Source organism: Lithobates pipiens, unplaced genomic scaffold (genome assembly GCF_037356315.1).
Source record: "Lithobates pipiens isolate NorthernLeopardFrog02 unplaced genomic scaffold, aLitPip1_a1.2 Scaffold_1, whole genome shotgun sequence".
In the NCBI taxonomy this organism is placed as follows: Eukaryota; Metazoa; Chordata; class Amphibia; order Anura; family Ranidae; genus Lithobates; species Lithobates pipiens.
The window spans coordinates 153,294,021-153,309,429 of record NW_027507685.1 but is presented as its reverse complement, the minus strand read 5'-3'; the positions used below and the strand labels follow the sequence as shown (position 1 = coordinate 153,309,429).

Genomic DNA, 15,409 nt, shown 5'->3' with positions numbered 1-15,409 from the left:
TGGGAACAGTTTGGGGATGGCCCCTTCCTGTTCCAACATGGCTGCACACCAGTGCACAGAGCAATGTCCATAAAGACATGGATGAACAAGATTCAAGTGGAGGAACTTGATTGGCCTGCACAGAGTGCTGACCTCAACCTGAAAGAACATCTTTGGGATGAATTAGAGCAGAGACTGAAAGCTGGGCCTTCTCATCCAACATCATTGCCTGACCTCACAAATGCGCTTCTGGCAGAATGGTCAAACATTCCCATACAGACACTCCTAAACCTTGTGGACGGCCTTCCCAGAAGAGATGAAGCTGTTATAGCTGCAAAGGGTGGGCCAACTTACTATGGAACCCTATGGACTAAGACTGGGATGCCATTAACCACTTCAGCCCCGGACCAATTGTCAGCCTAAGGACCAGAGGTCTTTTTACAATTTCGCACTGCACTGCTTTAACTGGTAATTGTGCGGTCATGCAATGTTGTATCCAAACTAAATTTGCGTCCTTTTCTTCCCACAAATAGCGCTTTCTTTTGATGGTATTTGATTGCCTCTGCGATTTTTTTACTTTTTGCGATATAAATGGAAAAAAAACAAAAATTTCGAGAACAAAATATATTTTCTACTTTTTGTTATAAGAAAAATCGAATAAAATCAATTTTAGTCATACATTTAGAGCAAAATTTATTCAGCCACATGTCTTTAGTAAAAAAAATGTCAATAAGCGTACATTTATTGGTTTGCGCAAAAGTTATAGCGTCTACAAACTAGAGTACATTTTCTGGAATTTACACAGCTTTTAATTTATGACTGCCTATCTCATTTCTTGAGGTGCTAAAATGGCAGGGCAGTACAAACCCCCCCCCCCCCCAAATGACCCCATTTTGGAAAGTAGACACCCCAAGGAAATTGCTGAGGGGCATGTTGAGCCCATTGAATATTTTTTTTTTGTCCCAAGTGATTGAATAATGACACAAAAAAAAAAAAGTTTACAAAAAGTTGTCACTAAATGATATAGTGCTCACACATGCCATAGTTATATGTGGAATTACACCCCAAAATATATTCTGCTGCTTCTCCTGAGTATGGGGATACCACATATGTGGGACTTTTTGGGAGTCTAGCCACGTACGGCACCCCGAAAACCAATCACTGCCTTCAGGATTTCTAAGGGTGCAAATTTTTGATTTCACTCCTCACTACCTATCACAGTTTCGAAGGCCATAAAATGCCAAAATAGCACAAAACCCCCCCAAATGACCCCATTTTGGAAAGTAGACACCCCAAGCTATTTACTGAGAGGCATGTTGAGTCCATGAAATATTTTATATTTTGCCACAAGTTGCAGGAATATTAAAATGTTTTATTTTTTTTGCACAAAGTTGTCACTAAATGATATATTGCTCACAGATGCTAAGGGCATAAGTGAAATTACACCCCAAAATAAATTCTGCTGCTTCTCCCGAGTACGGGGATACCACATGTGGGGGACTTTTTGGGAGCCTAGCCACGTACGGGACCCCAAAAACCAAGTACTGCCTTCCGGATTTAAATATAAAACGCTACCAAAAAAAACTGTTAGCGATCGCAGGGATCAGGCCTGACTCTGCGAACGCTGCAGTTATGTATTTAGTGTTTTGTAAGTGACAGTGATCGATCGATACTGCACTTGGGTGGGCTGGGCGGAGGGGCAAAACGCAGGTGCTAGCAGGTATCTGGGCTGATCCCATTAACAATGCGTTTTTTTGGAACCCTAAACTGCTGGGGACGCTAGTATAGATCTGATCGGTCAGATAGTGATCTGTTCAGATTCTATACCAAAACAATAAAAACAGTGTAGCGCTTCACTAATAGATGTGGTCAGCATAAATTATATGGATAGAAGCAAAAATGATATAAATAAGAATGCCTAAAGAAAAGTCCAATAATAGCCACACGTTCCACTATATAGCCGGCCCAAGGGTGGTCGAACCGTCACAGAGGGGGGAAATTGGACTGGGCGGGTGTATTCATGCGAGTCTGCTTGACTGTAACATCAGAGAAGAATGGATAAAATACTTCTTACCGACTTAGTTGGACTCATACAGTCATATGACAGTTGAGTCTAGAAGGCTTTAGGTCACAGTTTGGGACCGAGGAGTACGAAGAGGAAGGTCTGTTGAGCTGATGGATGAGCTCCAAACGATTGTAAGCCCTGTGATGGATCCTTTCAAATGGAACGTCAAGGGTGTATGTAGTCAAGCTCAGACGTAGCCCGTTGTACTGATTCTCCAATCTCACCCAAATAGAGAGGGAGACGTTGTGGAGGTTTAAGCCAAGAAAACAGAAAAAAGAAAAAAAGAAAAAGGGCTCCACATGGTGCAGGTCAGATGGTATAAAAAAGGTTGATTTATTGAAGTCAAAAAATAATTAATGACTTAGTGATCACATAGACAGTCTAAAATAAAGATTAAAAGCAATGTAGGGTGCCAACAGCTCGCCCAACGCGTTTCGACATATGTGTCTTCTACAGGGGCATGTTGGGGCCCACCACATTGCTAACAAATATATAAGGAGTCAGAGAGGGGTTCCGCCTACCAAAGGGCGGGGAATCCTATCTCGGACAACCTCTTAAAGATACAATGAACATTTAATCAAATCAGAGAAAGCATCTTTAAACACAATAAATGGATGAGTATGAATAAGATATAAAAATGTCATTGATACAAGCTATCAAATTATTTTAGTGACACAAATATAAGAATAAGCCACCACATTCACAGATAGATATCCATAAGTTAATCATAATATTGAAGGTCTAATCTAACATAAAAATACAAGAAAATCTAGTACATAAAAAGCATCCCCAGAAATCACATCCAGCACCGATGCAAATTGTTAAGTTAATATAGTGACAAAAATATATAAGTAAGCCACCATGTTCGCAAATAAATGTCTCTAAATCAATCATATTAGACATGGCCTCATCTAACATAAAATTACAAGGAAATCCAATGCACATAAAGGGCATATAGAAATCGCATCAAATGCCACTATTAGAAGATCGGACATATACCATCTGTTTCGCATGGATTAAACTGCAACATCACATAAAATGACCTGTTTGCATTTGTGTAGTCTAATATTAAGAACTGTGAGGGTCTGTATGCTATCCGTGTTGTGTTGTTTGAATATCTCAGACTTATTTTACTAACCGTAAGTGGCCAGAAAAGTGTATATCAGTAACCATAATAGTAGTCCTTATGTGATGATCTATTGTTTACAGTTCAAATCAAAAGGTCAGAAGGTGTGTAATAAAAGAGAAGGTACAGCCAATCACTACATACATACATACCTCCTTCCCTTGTATTTCTATGTGGTAACCTAGAAGTACATTTGTCCTTGCTATTGGACAAGATGGTCCTTTTCCACTCCCACATCCACTCCCTCCATGGCCATGTGACATATGTATGTAGTGATTGGCTGTACCTTCTCTTTTATTACACACCTTCTGACCTTTTGATTTGAACTGTAAACAATAGATCATCACATAAGGACTACTATTATGGTTACTGATATACACTTTTCTGGCCACTTACGGTTAGTAAAATAAGTCTGAGATATTCAAACAACACAACACGGATAGCATACAGACCCTCACAGTTCTTAATATTAGACTACACAAATGCAAACAGGTCATTTTATGTGATGTTGCAGTTTAATCCATGCGAAACAGATGGTATATGTCCGATCTTCTAATAGTGGCATTTGATGCGATTTCTATATGCCCTTTATGTGCATTGGATTTCCTTGTAATTTTATGTTAGATGAGGCCATGTCTAATATGATTGATTTAGAGACATTTATTTGCGAACATGGTGGCTTACTTATATATTTTTGTCACTATATTAACTTAACAATTTGCATCGGTGCTGGATGTGATTTCTGGGGATGCTTTTTATGTACTAGATTTTCTTGTATTTTTATGTTAGATTAGACCTTCAATATTATGATTAACTTATGGATATCTATCTGTGAATGTGGTGGCTTATTCTTATATTTGTGTCACTAAAATAATTTGATAGCTTGTATCAATGACATTTTTATATCTTATTCATACTCATCCATTTATTGTGTTTAAAGATGCTTTCTCTGATTTGATTAAATGTTCATTGTATCTTTAAGAGGTTGTCCGAGATAGGATTCCCCGCCCTTTGGTAGGCGGAACCCCTCTCTGACTCCTTATATATTTGTTAGCAATGTGGTGGGCCCCAACATGCCCCTGTAGAAGACACATATGTCGAAACGCGTTGGGCGAGCTGTTGGCACCCTACATTGCTTTTAATCTTTATTTTAGACTGTCTATGTGATCACTAAGTCATTAATTATTTTTTGACTTCAATAAATCAACCTTTTTTATACCATCTGACCTGCACCATGTGGAGCCCTTTTTCTTTTTTTCTTTTTTCTGTTTTCTTGGCTTAAACCTCCACAACGTCTCCCTCTCTATTTGGGTGAGATTGGAGAATCAGTACAACGGGCTACGTCTGAGCTTGACTACATACACCCTTGACGTTCCATTTGAAAGGATCCATCACAGGGCTTACAATCGTTTGGAGCTCATCCATCAGCTCAACAGACCTTCCTCTTCGTACTCCTCGGTCCCAAACTGTGACCTAAAGCCTTCTAGACTCAACTGTCATATGACTGTATGAGTCCAACTAAGTCGGTAAGAAGTATTTTATCCATTCTTCTCTGATGTTACAGTCAAGCAGACTCGCATGAATACACCCGCCCAGTCCAATTTCCCCCCTCTGTGACGGTTCGACCACCCTTGGGCCGGCTATATAGTGGAACGTGTGGCTATTATTGGACTTTTCTTTAGGCATTCTTATTTATATCATTTTTGCTTCTATCCATATAATTTATGCTGACCACATCTATTAGTGAAGCGCTACACTGTTTTTATTGTTTTGTTTGTTGAACTTTGTTTGTTTTTTGGTGTTGGCTGCTGTTTTTTGGCTGTTGAGGCCTCTTTCCATATATACTAAATTGTAGCGCAGTGTTTTCCCCCTAAACCAGATTCTATACCACTACGGGAGGTTTATGCTTTGCGCGTGGGTGTTAGCGGTACTGGCACTAACCTAGCGCTGCCTGGGGCGACGCAGACCCTGACCCTAAAACCTAATTGATATCACCCGCCGGGTGATCAGGGGGTTAAACCTTTATTGGGTAATAAATGGTGGGTGCCCCGATGCTATAAAAAGCAAACTAACTAACCAGAGTCACCCGTAAAACACTTATACGGTGATCACTGGTGAAAGGGTTAACTAGGGGCAATCAGGGGGTCAAAATCTTTATTAGGTAGTATTTGGGGGTCCCTGGCGCTATATAAAACCCTGACGGGGAACCTAAATAACTAACTGGCTAACCAGCGTCACCAGTGACACTTATACGGTGATCGCTGGTGAAGGGGGTTAACTCTAGGGGCAATCAGGGGGTTAAAACCATTATTAGGTAGTATATCGGGGTACCTAGCGCTATAAAAACCTGGCAGTGAACCTAAAAAAATAACTAGCTACTTAGCGGCACCAGTGACACTAATGCAGCGATCAGAAAAACGATCGCTTAGTGACACTGGCAAAAGAGGGTGAAAGGGTTAACTCTAGGGGCAATCAGGGGGTTAAACCTTTATTGGGGGTCGTAGGGGGCTACCCTGGACCTAACACGAACTGCCCTGACAGTTTTTACTGTCACAACTGACACTAAATGCAGTGATCAGTAAATAAATGATCACTGCAATCAGTGACACTGTGACTGGGGGGGGGGCGATCAGGGGGGTTTGTGTGCCTACATGTCAGTGTAGTGTTGGTGCACACTTACTTTCACTTTTCTCCTCGTAGTCCGGTCAAAAAGACCGCCCCGAGGAGAATGACATCACTTCCTCCCTGCCTGTGTTTACTATACACAGCGGAGGAAGCTTCTTATTCGCCAGGAGCGATCGAGAGGGGATGGCCAGAAACCAACGGCCATCCCCTCATCCCGGATCGCTCCTGCAGCGAACCGGACCGATTGGACCCCCCACCCACTGGAAGGCAAGCACGTACATTGCCATGCGGCGGTCCTTAAGTGGTTAAAGTTCATGTGTGTATAAAGGCAGGCATCCCAATACTTTTGACAATATAGCATATATTCTAATGGACAATTAATTGGAGGTCAGATGATACCATATTTCTGTGCCCTGTACCCTCACAATAATGATAAATAAACTTCTGATTTTAAATCGTACTTATAGCCCAACTTTTTTTTATCCTTTATTCTGTATAGAATTTGGAAAAGTTAGAAATGCTATAACCTTTCCATTGCTGCCTGTGTCCCCCATTTCTGAGATTCGCATTTACTGCCGGTGACAGCTGACTTTTCACACTGAAATGTCTGAGCCATTACAAGGATATAGCTTACATTTGCTGAGATGCATAAAAAGTTTTCCTGTGGGTATCCTTGCCTTTTGGACTAATGTACTGTACTAGCGTGTGCCAGGTTTTATGCCTAGTGTAACAGCTGCATCAGCTTTACACTTGAAGGAGCTGAGACCAGCTGAGCCCATTGTTGGAGCTCCGGAAAGCTATGCTTCTAGAGCACAAAAAACAGATATAAATAACAGAGATATGCACAGGAGGTGGCAGGAACCTTCTTAGACTTAGAGTGCCTTCACTTCTGGAATTCAGCTTTAAATGATAACAGGAGGCCCAAATAAGATGTAAACATTCAATACAATTGTCATTTCTTGCCATTAGTTGCCTCATATGCATTATAATGTCTATTACTTGCACCCATTAAGCTATAAAGAATGGCGGAGGGTTGTTTGGGCCAGTGTCGGGGTATAACCATTCTAGCTGCCGTGAAGAAGAGACATAAAATATATTTTTTAGTTGACCTTACAGAGCTGGGTGTCTATCTGTCAAATTTAGACTGAAAAGCGGCCACGATACCAATGTATATCCTAAAATTCTTCTCCTGTGGTTTTCGTGATAGGGGATAGAGAGCTTACTGGATAGAATTAATAGTTTTCAAATTTTTTTGCTGGAAGGATTTAATATGAGATCTGGTTTCCAATGTTTTTTTTTTTTTTTTTTTTGTAGGAAGGAGTGTTTAGGTGGTCGCCTACAAAAAGTACATTGTAAAGAAAAGGAATTACTCATGTTGGGCAATGGTCCTGGAATAGGAGTTCTTTAACCACTTACAGACCGGACCATTTTGCTGGCTTAAGACCAGACCACTTTTTGCGATTTGGCACTGCGTCGCTTTAACTGACAATTGCGCGGTCATGCGATGTGGCTCCCAAACAAAACTGACGTCCTTTTTTTTCCCACAAATAGAGCTTTCTTTTGGTGGTATTTGCTCACCCCTGCGGTTTTTATTTTTTGCGCTATAAACAAAAATAGAGTGACAATTTTGAAAAAAAGCATTATTTTTTACTTTTTGTTATAATAAATATCCTCCAAAAATATATAAAAAAAACATTTTTTCCCTCAGTTTAGGCCAATACATATTCTTCTACATATTTTTGGTAAAAAAAAAAAAAAAAAAAAATCGCAATAAGCGATTGATTGGTTTGTGCAAAAGTTATAGCGTTTACAAAATAGGGGATAGTTTTATGGCATTTTTATTAATAATTTTTTTACTAGTAATGGCGGCGATCAGCGATTTTTATTGTGACTGCGACATTATGGTGGACACATCGGACATTTTTGACACATTTTTGGGACAGTTGTCATTTATACAGCAATCACTGCTATACAAATGCAGCGATTCCTGTGTAAATGACACTGGCAGTGAAGGGGTTAACCAGTAGGTGGCAGTGTAAGGGTTAATTGTTCCTAGGGGTGTGTTACTAACTGGGGGGGGCTGGGCTTTCTTTTAGTGAACACTGATCTCTGCTCCAATCACATGGAGCAGAGATCAGCGTCACTTGTTGCTAGGCAGAACGGGGAGATGCTGTTTACAATGGCATCTCTCCGTTCAGCCGCCCTGTGAGACGATCGCGGGTATGCCTGCGGCAATAGAGTCCGCGGGACCCGTGACTGGACTCACGGGGGTCTCGACTGGCAGGCGAGCGTGCCGCCAGCGGCGCGCTCGCAATGGCAGGGCGGCATTAAAAATTAGACATACCTGTACGCCAATATGCCTGCCCGTGCCATTCTGCCAACGTACATCGGCATGCGCCGGTCGGGAACTGGTTAACCACTTGCTTACTGGGCACTTAAATCCCCCTTCTGCCCAGACCAATTTTCAGCTTTCAGCGCTGATGCACTTTGAATGACAATTGCGCGGCCATACAACACTGTACCCAAATGAAATTTTTATCATTTTTTTCCCACAAATAGAGCTTTCTTTTGGTGGTATTTAATTACAGCTGGGAGTTTTATTTTTTGCTAAACAAACAAAAAAAAAAAAGGGTAATTTTTCTCCTTCATTGAAATGCGCTGATGAGGCGGCACTGGTGGGCACTGATAGGTTGCACTGGTGGGCACAGTTAAGGCGGCACTAATAGGCACAGATAAGGTAGTACTGATGGGCACAGATGGGCACTGATGGGTGGCACTAAGGGGCACTGATAGGTACCACTAATAGATGGGACTGATGGGCACTGATAGGTGGCTCTGATAGGTGGCTCTGATGGGCACTGGTAGATGACACTGATGGGCACGAATATGTGGCACTGGGATGCAGCATTGTTGTTGAGGCAGATTTTGGGGCACTGTGGGCACTGATGGGTGGCACTTTTTTATTAGTTAGGGGGCAGGTGGGCACTGATAAGCTGGCCGTAATCAGGACTGATGTCCCTCTCATGGCCGCCGGTGATAGGCTTTTTTTTTTCTCCTCGCGCTGTCAGCACAAGGAGGAAAAATAGCAGATTACCGGCTCTGTTGTGTCACATGATCAGCTGTCATTGGATGACAGCTGATCACGTGGTAAGGGGTCGGGATCGACCCCTTGCTCCGATCCGTGATCAGGCGAGTCTCATAGACTCGCTGATCACAGAGCACGCCGCTCAGGGGGGGGCGCAGGCCGCTCGTGCACGGGACGACGTCAATAGACGTCGTCCCGGCAAAGCAGGTCCACGCTGTAGCCGTCATTCGGCTATAGCGTGGTTCTCTAATGGTTAAAGGATAAGTTCACTTAAAAAAAAAATAATAATAATAAATGCCCATTTTTTTGCAGGTAAAAAAAAAATGTGCATTTACAATTTTTTTTTTTTTTTTTTTTTTTTTTTTTAGGAGCCTGCAAAGCACTGCACCCGCGATCAGCAGATTACTGATGCCATGCAGCTTTCCTGCAGACTGTCATGTGAGGTCTCTGCCTGTACATTATACAGCTAAGCAGTTTCACACTGACAGACTCCATGACCTACCACAGCGCTGGCAGTTCATTGAAAACTACAAGCCGACAGCCGTAAAGGATGTCGAGACTTATAGCTCATTCATACACAGAACTCTTTGTATGGATGATGCGGCTGTGTGGGCGGAGCCCCACATGGGCAAGCTGTTTTCAAAAAGTGACAGCTAGTACAGGGAACTTCTCCCCCTACTGCTGTCACAGGGAGAGAAGGCAGAGGGAAGCAACTGCAGCAATGGGAACATGTTACAGGTGGAACACTTTGGGTGGAGATAGAAACATTATCAAGAAAATCTTAAACACTGAAGAGACTGTTTACATTTATGCACGTAGCACTTTTTCTTACAGGAGATACTAAAGCACTTGTAATATTAATGGTATATTGGAGCATATTGTGGTTTATATGCTTTGTGGTATATAGAAAGCAACAAACAGGTTTTTTTCACACTGTTGAAACCATTTATTGTGGATGATTTTTTTTTCACAGCATCTCTATATCATTTTGGGGGCTTGAGCACTTTAGTTGTTTGTGGTCTGAACAAGATAAATTATATTTATTTATTTGTTGATGCCAGTGCAGGAGTTGGGGGTCTGGTCAACAGACACAAACTGCATTGGTGTCATATATATATATATATATATATATATATATATATATATAGCCTTTTTTCTGGTTTTATAATTTGTAAAAGTGGTGGTTTAGTTGGTAGTGATATTAAGGTATTTGAAACACATGGTCTAGATTTTATGGAATTTGTCCTTGGAAATAAGGCATTATTATAAGAAATAAAGTTAGCACAACCCTCATCATACGCACATACAGGTGGAACCTGTAACGTTCCCAAAGGTGAACTTCTCCTTTACAGGGTTTAGTTTTTATAAAGGGTCCACCCAGTGAGAGGGGGAGTATTGAAGGGGCAAATCTGTTGGTATCTAAATCAAGATAAGATGTAGGTGGAAAGGGTGTTTTGTAGTGGAGGTAGAGATAGCAACCTGCCATTTTGTACAATGGTGTGTAGCCTATGTTGGTCCTGGTTGTTCCAGGCTGGGAAATTGTTTGGCAAGAGTGGTAGAAGGTCCAGACTGTCAAAAATAAAAAGTGGAGTGCATCCCATTTTTGAAGAAGATCCTGGGGTGGCCTAAACCCCAGAAAAAAACAGCAGAATGTGATTTGTGCTTTTTGGGAAAATAGGAGTGGTAGGGTTATGAGTAGTTTGCAAAGGGCAAACCATCACAGCATAATTTTGTTATTACTCTGGAGGTTCTGTGTTTTATGTAGCAGAGGAAAAAGTTAAAGCAGAACTTCACTCTCTCAATCAACACTGACTTTTTAATCCTTATGTTCCTAGCATTAGTAAATATATAAAGTATATCGCATATACTGGTTTTAAACTTTTTTCACATTTCTTCAGTTACTTCCTGGTTTCAGGCCAGGAGTCTTTAGGAGAGGAGGGCTTTTTTTCAGCTAAACAAACCCTCCTGCCTCCATGCCTGAGCTAAGGGCAGATGGATTCAAGGGAAGTAAATGTTACATTATTAATCTGCCTTACTCAAGCCGGCCACAGCCAGAAATGCTACTGAGGTGTTTTTCAATGAGATTTCTCAGCAAAATAAAGCAGACATGGATGGATGGGGCAGTTTACTTTCAATATTACAAATTAATTCAATAGTGTTTGTGGTACGCAGATGCAGTGTAGTTCTGCTTTAAGTGAAAATATTCCAAAAAGGTCAGATGTTATAGATATTCTTACATATGGACCTATGCAGAAGGAAAGGTTTGTTAGAAATTGGGCCAATTGTGCACTGAAATGGTAGAACAGTTCATGTCCGGTTTTTCTTTAGTCTGGATCCATGTTGTGGATCCAAGAGGGAAAAATAATTTTTATTTAGATTTTACTAAAATCAAACCTGTTATGAGAGAAGTGTGGTGAAAGCCGTCGCTTGCTTCTACTAAAAATGTTTTTTGCCCTCCAGGTATGTTCCTCTTATTTCAGTTCTTTGCATTTATGATACAGAACAGGTACACTAACTTTTCTCTCACTTCATCTGCATCCTTGTTCCTGATCATGGACTCAATGAATTAAAGACAGAGACTCGGCAATATAACTAGGCACCTAGCATTGTCAGGCGTCAGGTTTCTTTGTATAGCAACTAGCATTGTAAGGTGGGGACAGGCACAGAAAAGAGTAACACCACAAACCTGATCTTTATAGGTATCGACAAGACCTTCATACTGACGCAAAGAATTCTTGAGCTGCTGAATTTCATTATGAGCCAATGTCAGTTTCTCCTCCACAGCGGATAAATGGGTCTACAAAGAGAAGAACAATGTATCAATAAGTGATGGACACACGTTAAAGTATGCTTAAAGTGTAAGTTCGCCTTTACACAAAAATCTGTAAGGTAAACTTTACACTGGACCCCCCCCCCCCCCCCCCCCCCCCCCCCCCAGGCCTGCTGACCTGGAGTCCTATGATCCCCAGCTATTAGGAACCGGGACGCCGCTTCACCAGTCTGGGGATTTGAAATCCTCCTAGATTTCTCTTCTCTCCTCCAGGGCTGACAGGATGGGCTAGACAGACAGAGTCTGGTTGGTCAAAGCCTCTCATGTGAAGGTGCTGACCAATTAGAATGCCTCCTATCCATACACACTGAGAGGTACTAATAGGAAGTTAAGCCAAGGGGATTTAAATTTCCCGGAACGGTGAAGCGTGGACCCTGTGTCTCACAGTGGGGGATCACGGGACTCCAAGTCAACAGGATTGGGGGGGAAGGGGGTCCAGGGTAAGTTCCCCTTACAGATTTTTCTGTAAAGGAGAACTTAAACTTTAAAGTCCTTGACCAGGACTTATAGTATTGCTACCAGCTCTCTATTTCTCACTGTCAACTGTGAGAGCTGCTATATGTGCCAGAATATAGGGCAGAGTGAGCTGTAAGCAATAGTACAACTTGTAAGTGTTTATACACAGGCAATGACAGGCATGGATGATTAAGTAGTAATATTGTCCTCAGTGTTTGTTAGTTCAATCACGTGTGTGCTTTATAGTGTTGTCACAAGAGAGGGGGAGACTGAACAGGAGTTCACACAGAGCAGTGTCGTGGGAGGAGAGTGATCAGATGGGCCAGCGAAGAGAGATGGGGATCTGACACTTTTGGAAGTGGTGAATCTTTAGACAACCAGACAAGTGGAGAAAATAGGATTTTTATATACAGCTTACCTGTAAAATCCCTTTCTTGAGAGTACATCACGGGACACAGGAGCTTCATTACATAGTGGGTTATATAGGCACCTCTGGTGATTGGACACTGGCTAACCCCCAATTAAGAATTCCTCCCCTATATAACCCCTCCCATATGGGAGGCACCTCAGTTTTGTAGCAAAGCAATAAGAAACCACGTAAAGCCCCAAGAAGGGCGGGAGCGCTGTGTCCCGTGATGTACTCTCAAGAAAAGGATTTTTACAGGTAAGCTGTATATAAAAATCCTATTTTCTTGATCATACATCACGGGACACAGGAGCTTCAGTACATAGTGGGATGTCCCAAAGCAATGCTCAGTTTGAGGGGAGGGAGACACAGATCAGAAAAATATACCGCCATGGACCAGCCTACAGTACACTGCGCCCAAAGGTGGTATCCTCTTGCCCTCTGACATCCACCTGATGAAATCTGGTGAATGTGTGGACTGATGACCAAGTTGCAGCCTTACAGATCTGAGCCAGGGAGGCCTGGTGATGCACTGCCCAAGAAGCACTTACAGCCCTAGTTGAATGCGCTTTCACTTGAAAAGGAGGACTCTTCCCCTTTACCCTATAGGCCTGAAGAATAACCTGTCTAATCCATCTTGAGAGAGTGGAATTTGATGCCGCTTGGCCCTTCCTAGGGCCTTCCGGCAAAATAAATAAGCAATTAGTCTTTATCTGAGCAGTTGCCTGGAGATAGATACTGATTGCCTGTACTACATCTAAAGTGTGCAAACACTCTTCTTCTGCGGACTGTGGATCTGGAAAAAAGGATGGTAGGATTACATCTCGATTCAAATGGAATCCTGAAACCACCTTAGGCAGAAAGGACCTATTAGGACGTATCACTACCCAGTCCCTATGAATAATTAGATAAGGTTCCTTGCTCGAGAGAGCTGCCAGCTCCGACACCCTTCTAGCCGAGGATATGGCCATCAAGAAAACCAATTTTTTAGTCAAAAGAACGAATGAAGCCTGATGCAAAAGTTCAAATGGTTGCTCTTGCAATGCCGAGAGAACCAGATTCAGATTCCATGGGCATACCGGAGGTTTGACTGGCTGCCTTAACCGCATAGCCCCCTGGATGAAAGCCCACACAAGGGAATGTGATGCAAGTGGTTTCTGGAAAAACACTGACAAGGCCGAAATCTGCACCTTGATAGTGCTTACGGCCAAATTTATCTCTAGGCCTGACTGGAGGAAAGCCAAGATCCTGCTAATGACATACTTTCTAGGATGCCATTCCCTGGGTTCACACCAGGAAACATATGCCTTCCAGATTTTGTAGTAAATAAGCCTGGAGGCCGGCTTTCTGGCATTGACCAGAGTAGAAAGGACTGGCTCCGAAAGTCCACGATCTCTCAGAATGTGGGCCTCGGCAGCCAAACCGTTAAAATTCAGACTGTGTAAAGCAGGATGGTAAATTGGACCCTGCGAGAGCAAATCTGGCCGGAGAGGAAGGATCCAAGGCCTGCCTACTGCCAGCTTCATGATCTCTGCGTACCAAGGTCGCATGGGCCAAGCCGGGGCTACCAAAAGAACCGACTTTGTTTCCCTCTTGACTCTTCCCAGGAACCGTGACAGAAGCGGGTATGGTGGGAAGGCATAAATTAGATTGTACCGATCCCAGGGAATTGTCAGAGCATCTGACCCCTGAGCAAGCACATCTCTTGTCCTTGACACAAATTTGTCCAGCTTCCTGTTGAATCTGGACGCAAACAGATCTACGTCTGGAGTGCCCCACTTGTGACATATGATCTGAAATATGTCGGGGTGTAGAGCCCATTCTCCTGGGCATAACTGTTGGCGGCTTAGAAAGTCCGCTTGCCAATTTTCCACTCCTAGAATGAAGACTGCAGAAAGGCATGGAACATGCCTCTCTGCCCAAGCAAGTATACGATTCACCTCTCTTTGTGCAACCAGACTCCTGGTGCCACCTTGGTGATCGATATAGGCCACAGCTGTGGCATTGTCGGACTGAACTCGAACAGGGAGACCCTGTAGTCTGTAAGACCAGTTCATAAGGGCCATATAAACTGCCCGAATTTCCAGAATATTTATGGGCAGTAACTTCTCGGTCGCAGACCATTTTCCCTGCGTGCATACCTCCTCCAACACTGCTCCCCAGCCTGTCAGGCTGGCATCTGTAGTTATAATCTTCCATGGAAGGGGAAGAAAAGTCTTGCCTTTCAGCAGATTCTTGGTCTGTAACCACCAAACGAGACTTGCGAGTCTCTGGGGATAGACCCATAGGAAGGTCCAAGGCCTGGGGCTTCCTGTTCCAAGCCGCAAGGATGCATCTTTGCAAAGGCCTTGAGTGAAACTGGGTGAATAGAACGGCCTCGAAGGAGGCGATCATTTTTCCTAACAGTCTCATACACAACTGAATGGGGGAAGTTCTTCTGCCTAGAATTAGGCGCACCAGAGCCCCTATAGCCATGGCCTTTGGCCTTGGTAGAAACACCCCGCCCCAAGCAGTGTCGATGACCATGCCCAGATACTCCAACCTGGTAGCAGGCTATAGGGACGACTTTTCTAGGTTGATAATCCAACCTAGGTGTTTCAGGTCTTCTAATGTTTTGGTAACACTGTGGTTCAAGAGCGCTACTGTTTGCTCTATGAGTAGCAAATCGTCTAGATAAGCCATCACGGTACCCTGAGCTCCTAGGTTTGCCAAGAGAGGGTCTAGAATCTTTGTGAAGACTCGAACTGTAGCGAGACCGAACGTCAGGGCCAAAAATTTAAAATACCGCGAACCTTAGATATTTTTTGTGTGCAGGAAAAATTGGCACATGAAGATAT

The 15,409-nt window shown here is 42.8% G+C and overlaps 1 protein-coding gene across 3 annotated transcripts in view; it reads right to left on the bottom strand.

Moving 5' to 3' along the window:
- Positions 1-15,409, bottom strand: part of ODF2 (outer dense fiber of sperm tails 2) — a 152,826-nt gene that overhangs the window by 53,356 nt on the left and 84,061 nt on the right. For all 3 annotated transcript variants that reach the window (XM_077478699.1, XM_077478701.1, XM_077478700.1), the window contains exon 14: positions 11,567-11,677. In XM_077478699.1, the coding sequence (XP_077334825.1) occupies positions 11,567-11,677 (111 nt within the window). The remainder of the gene's footprint in view (positions 1-11,566; positions 11,678-15,409) is intronic.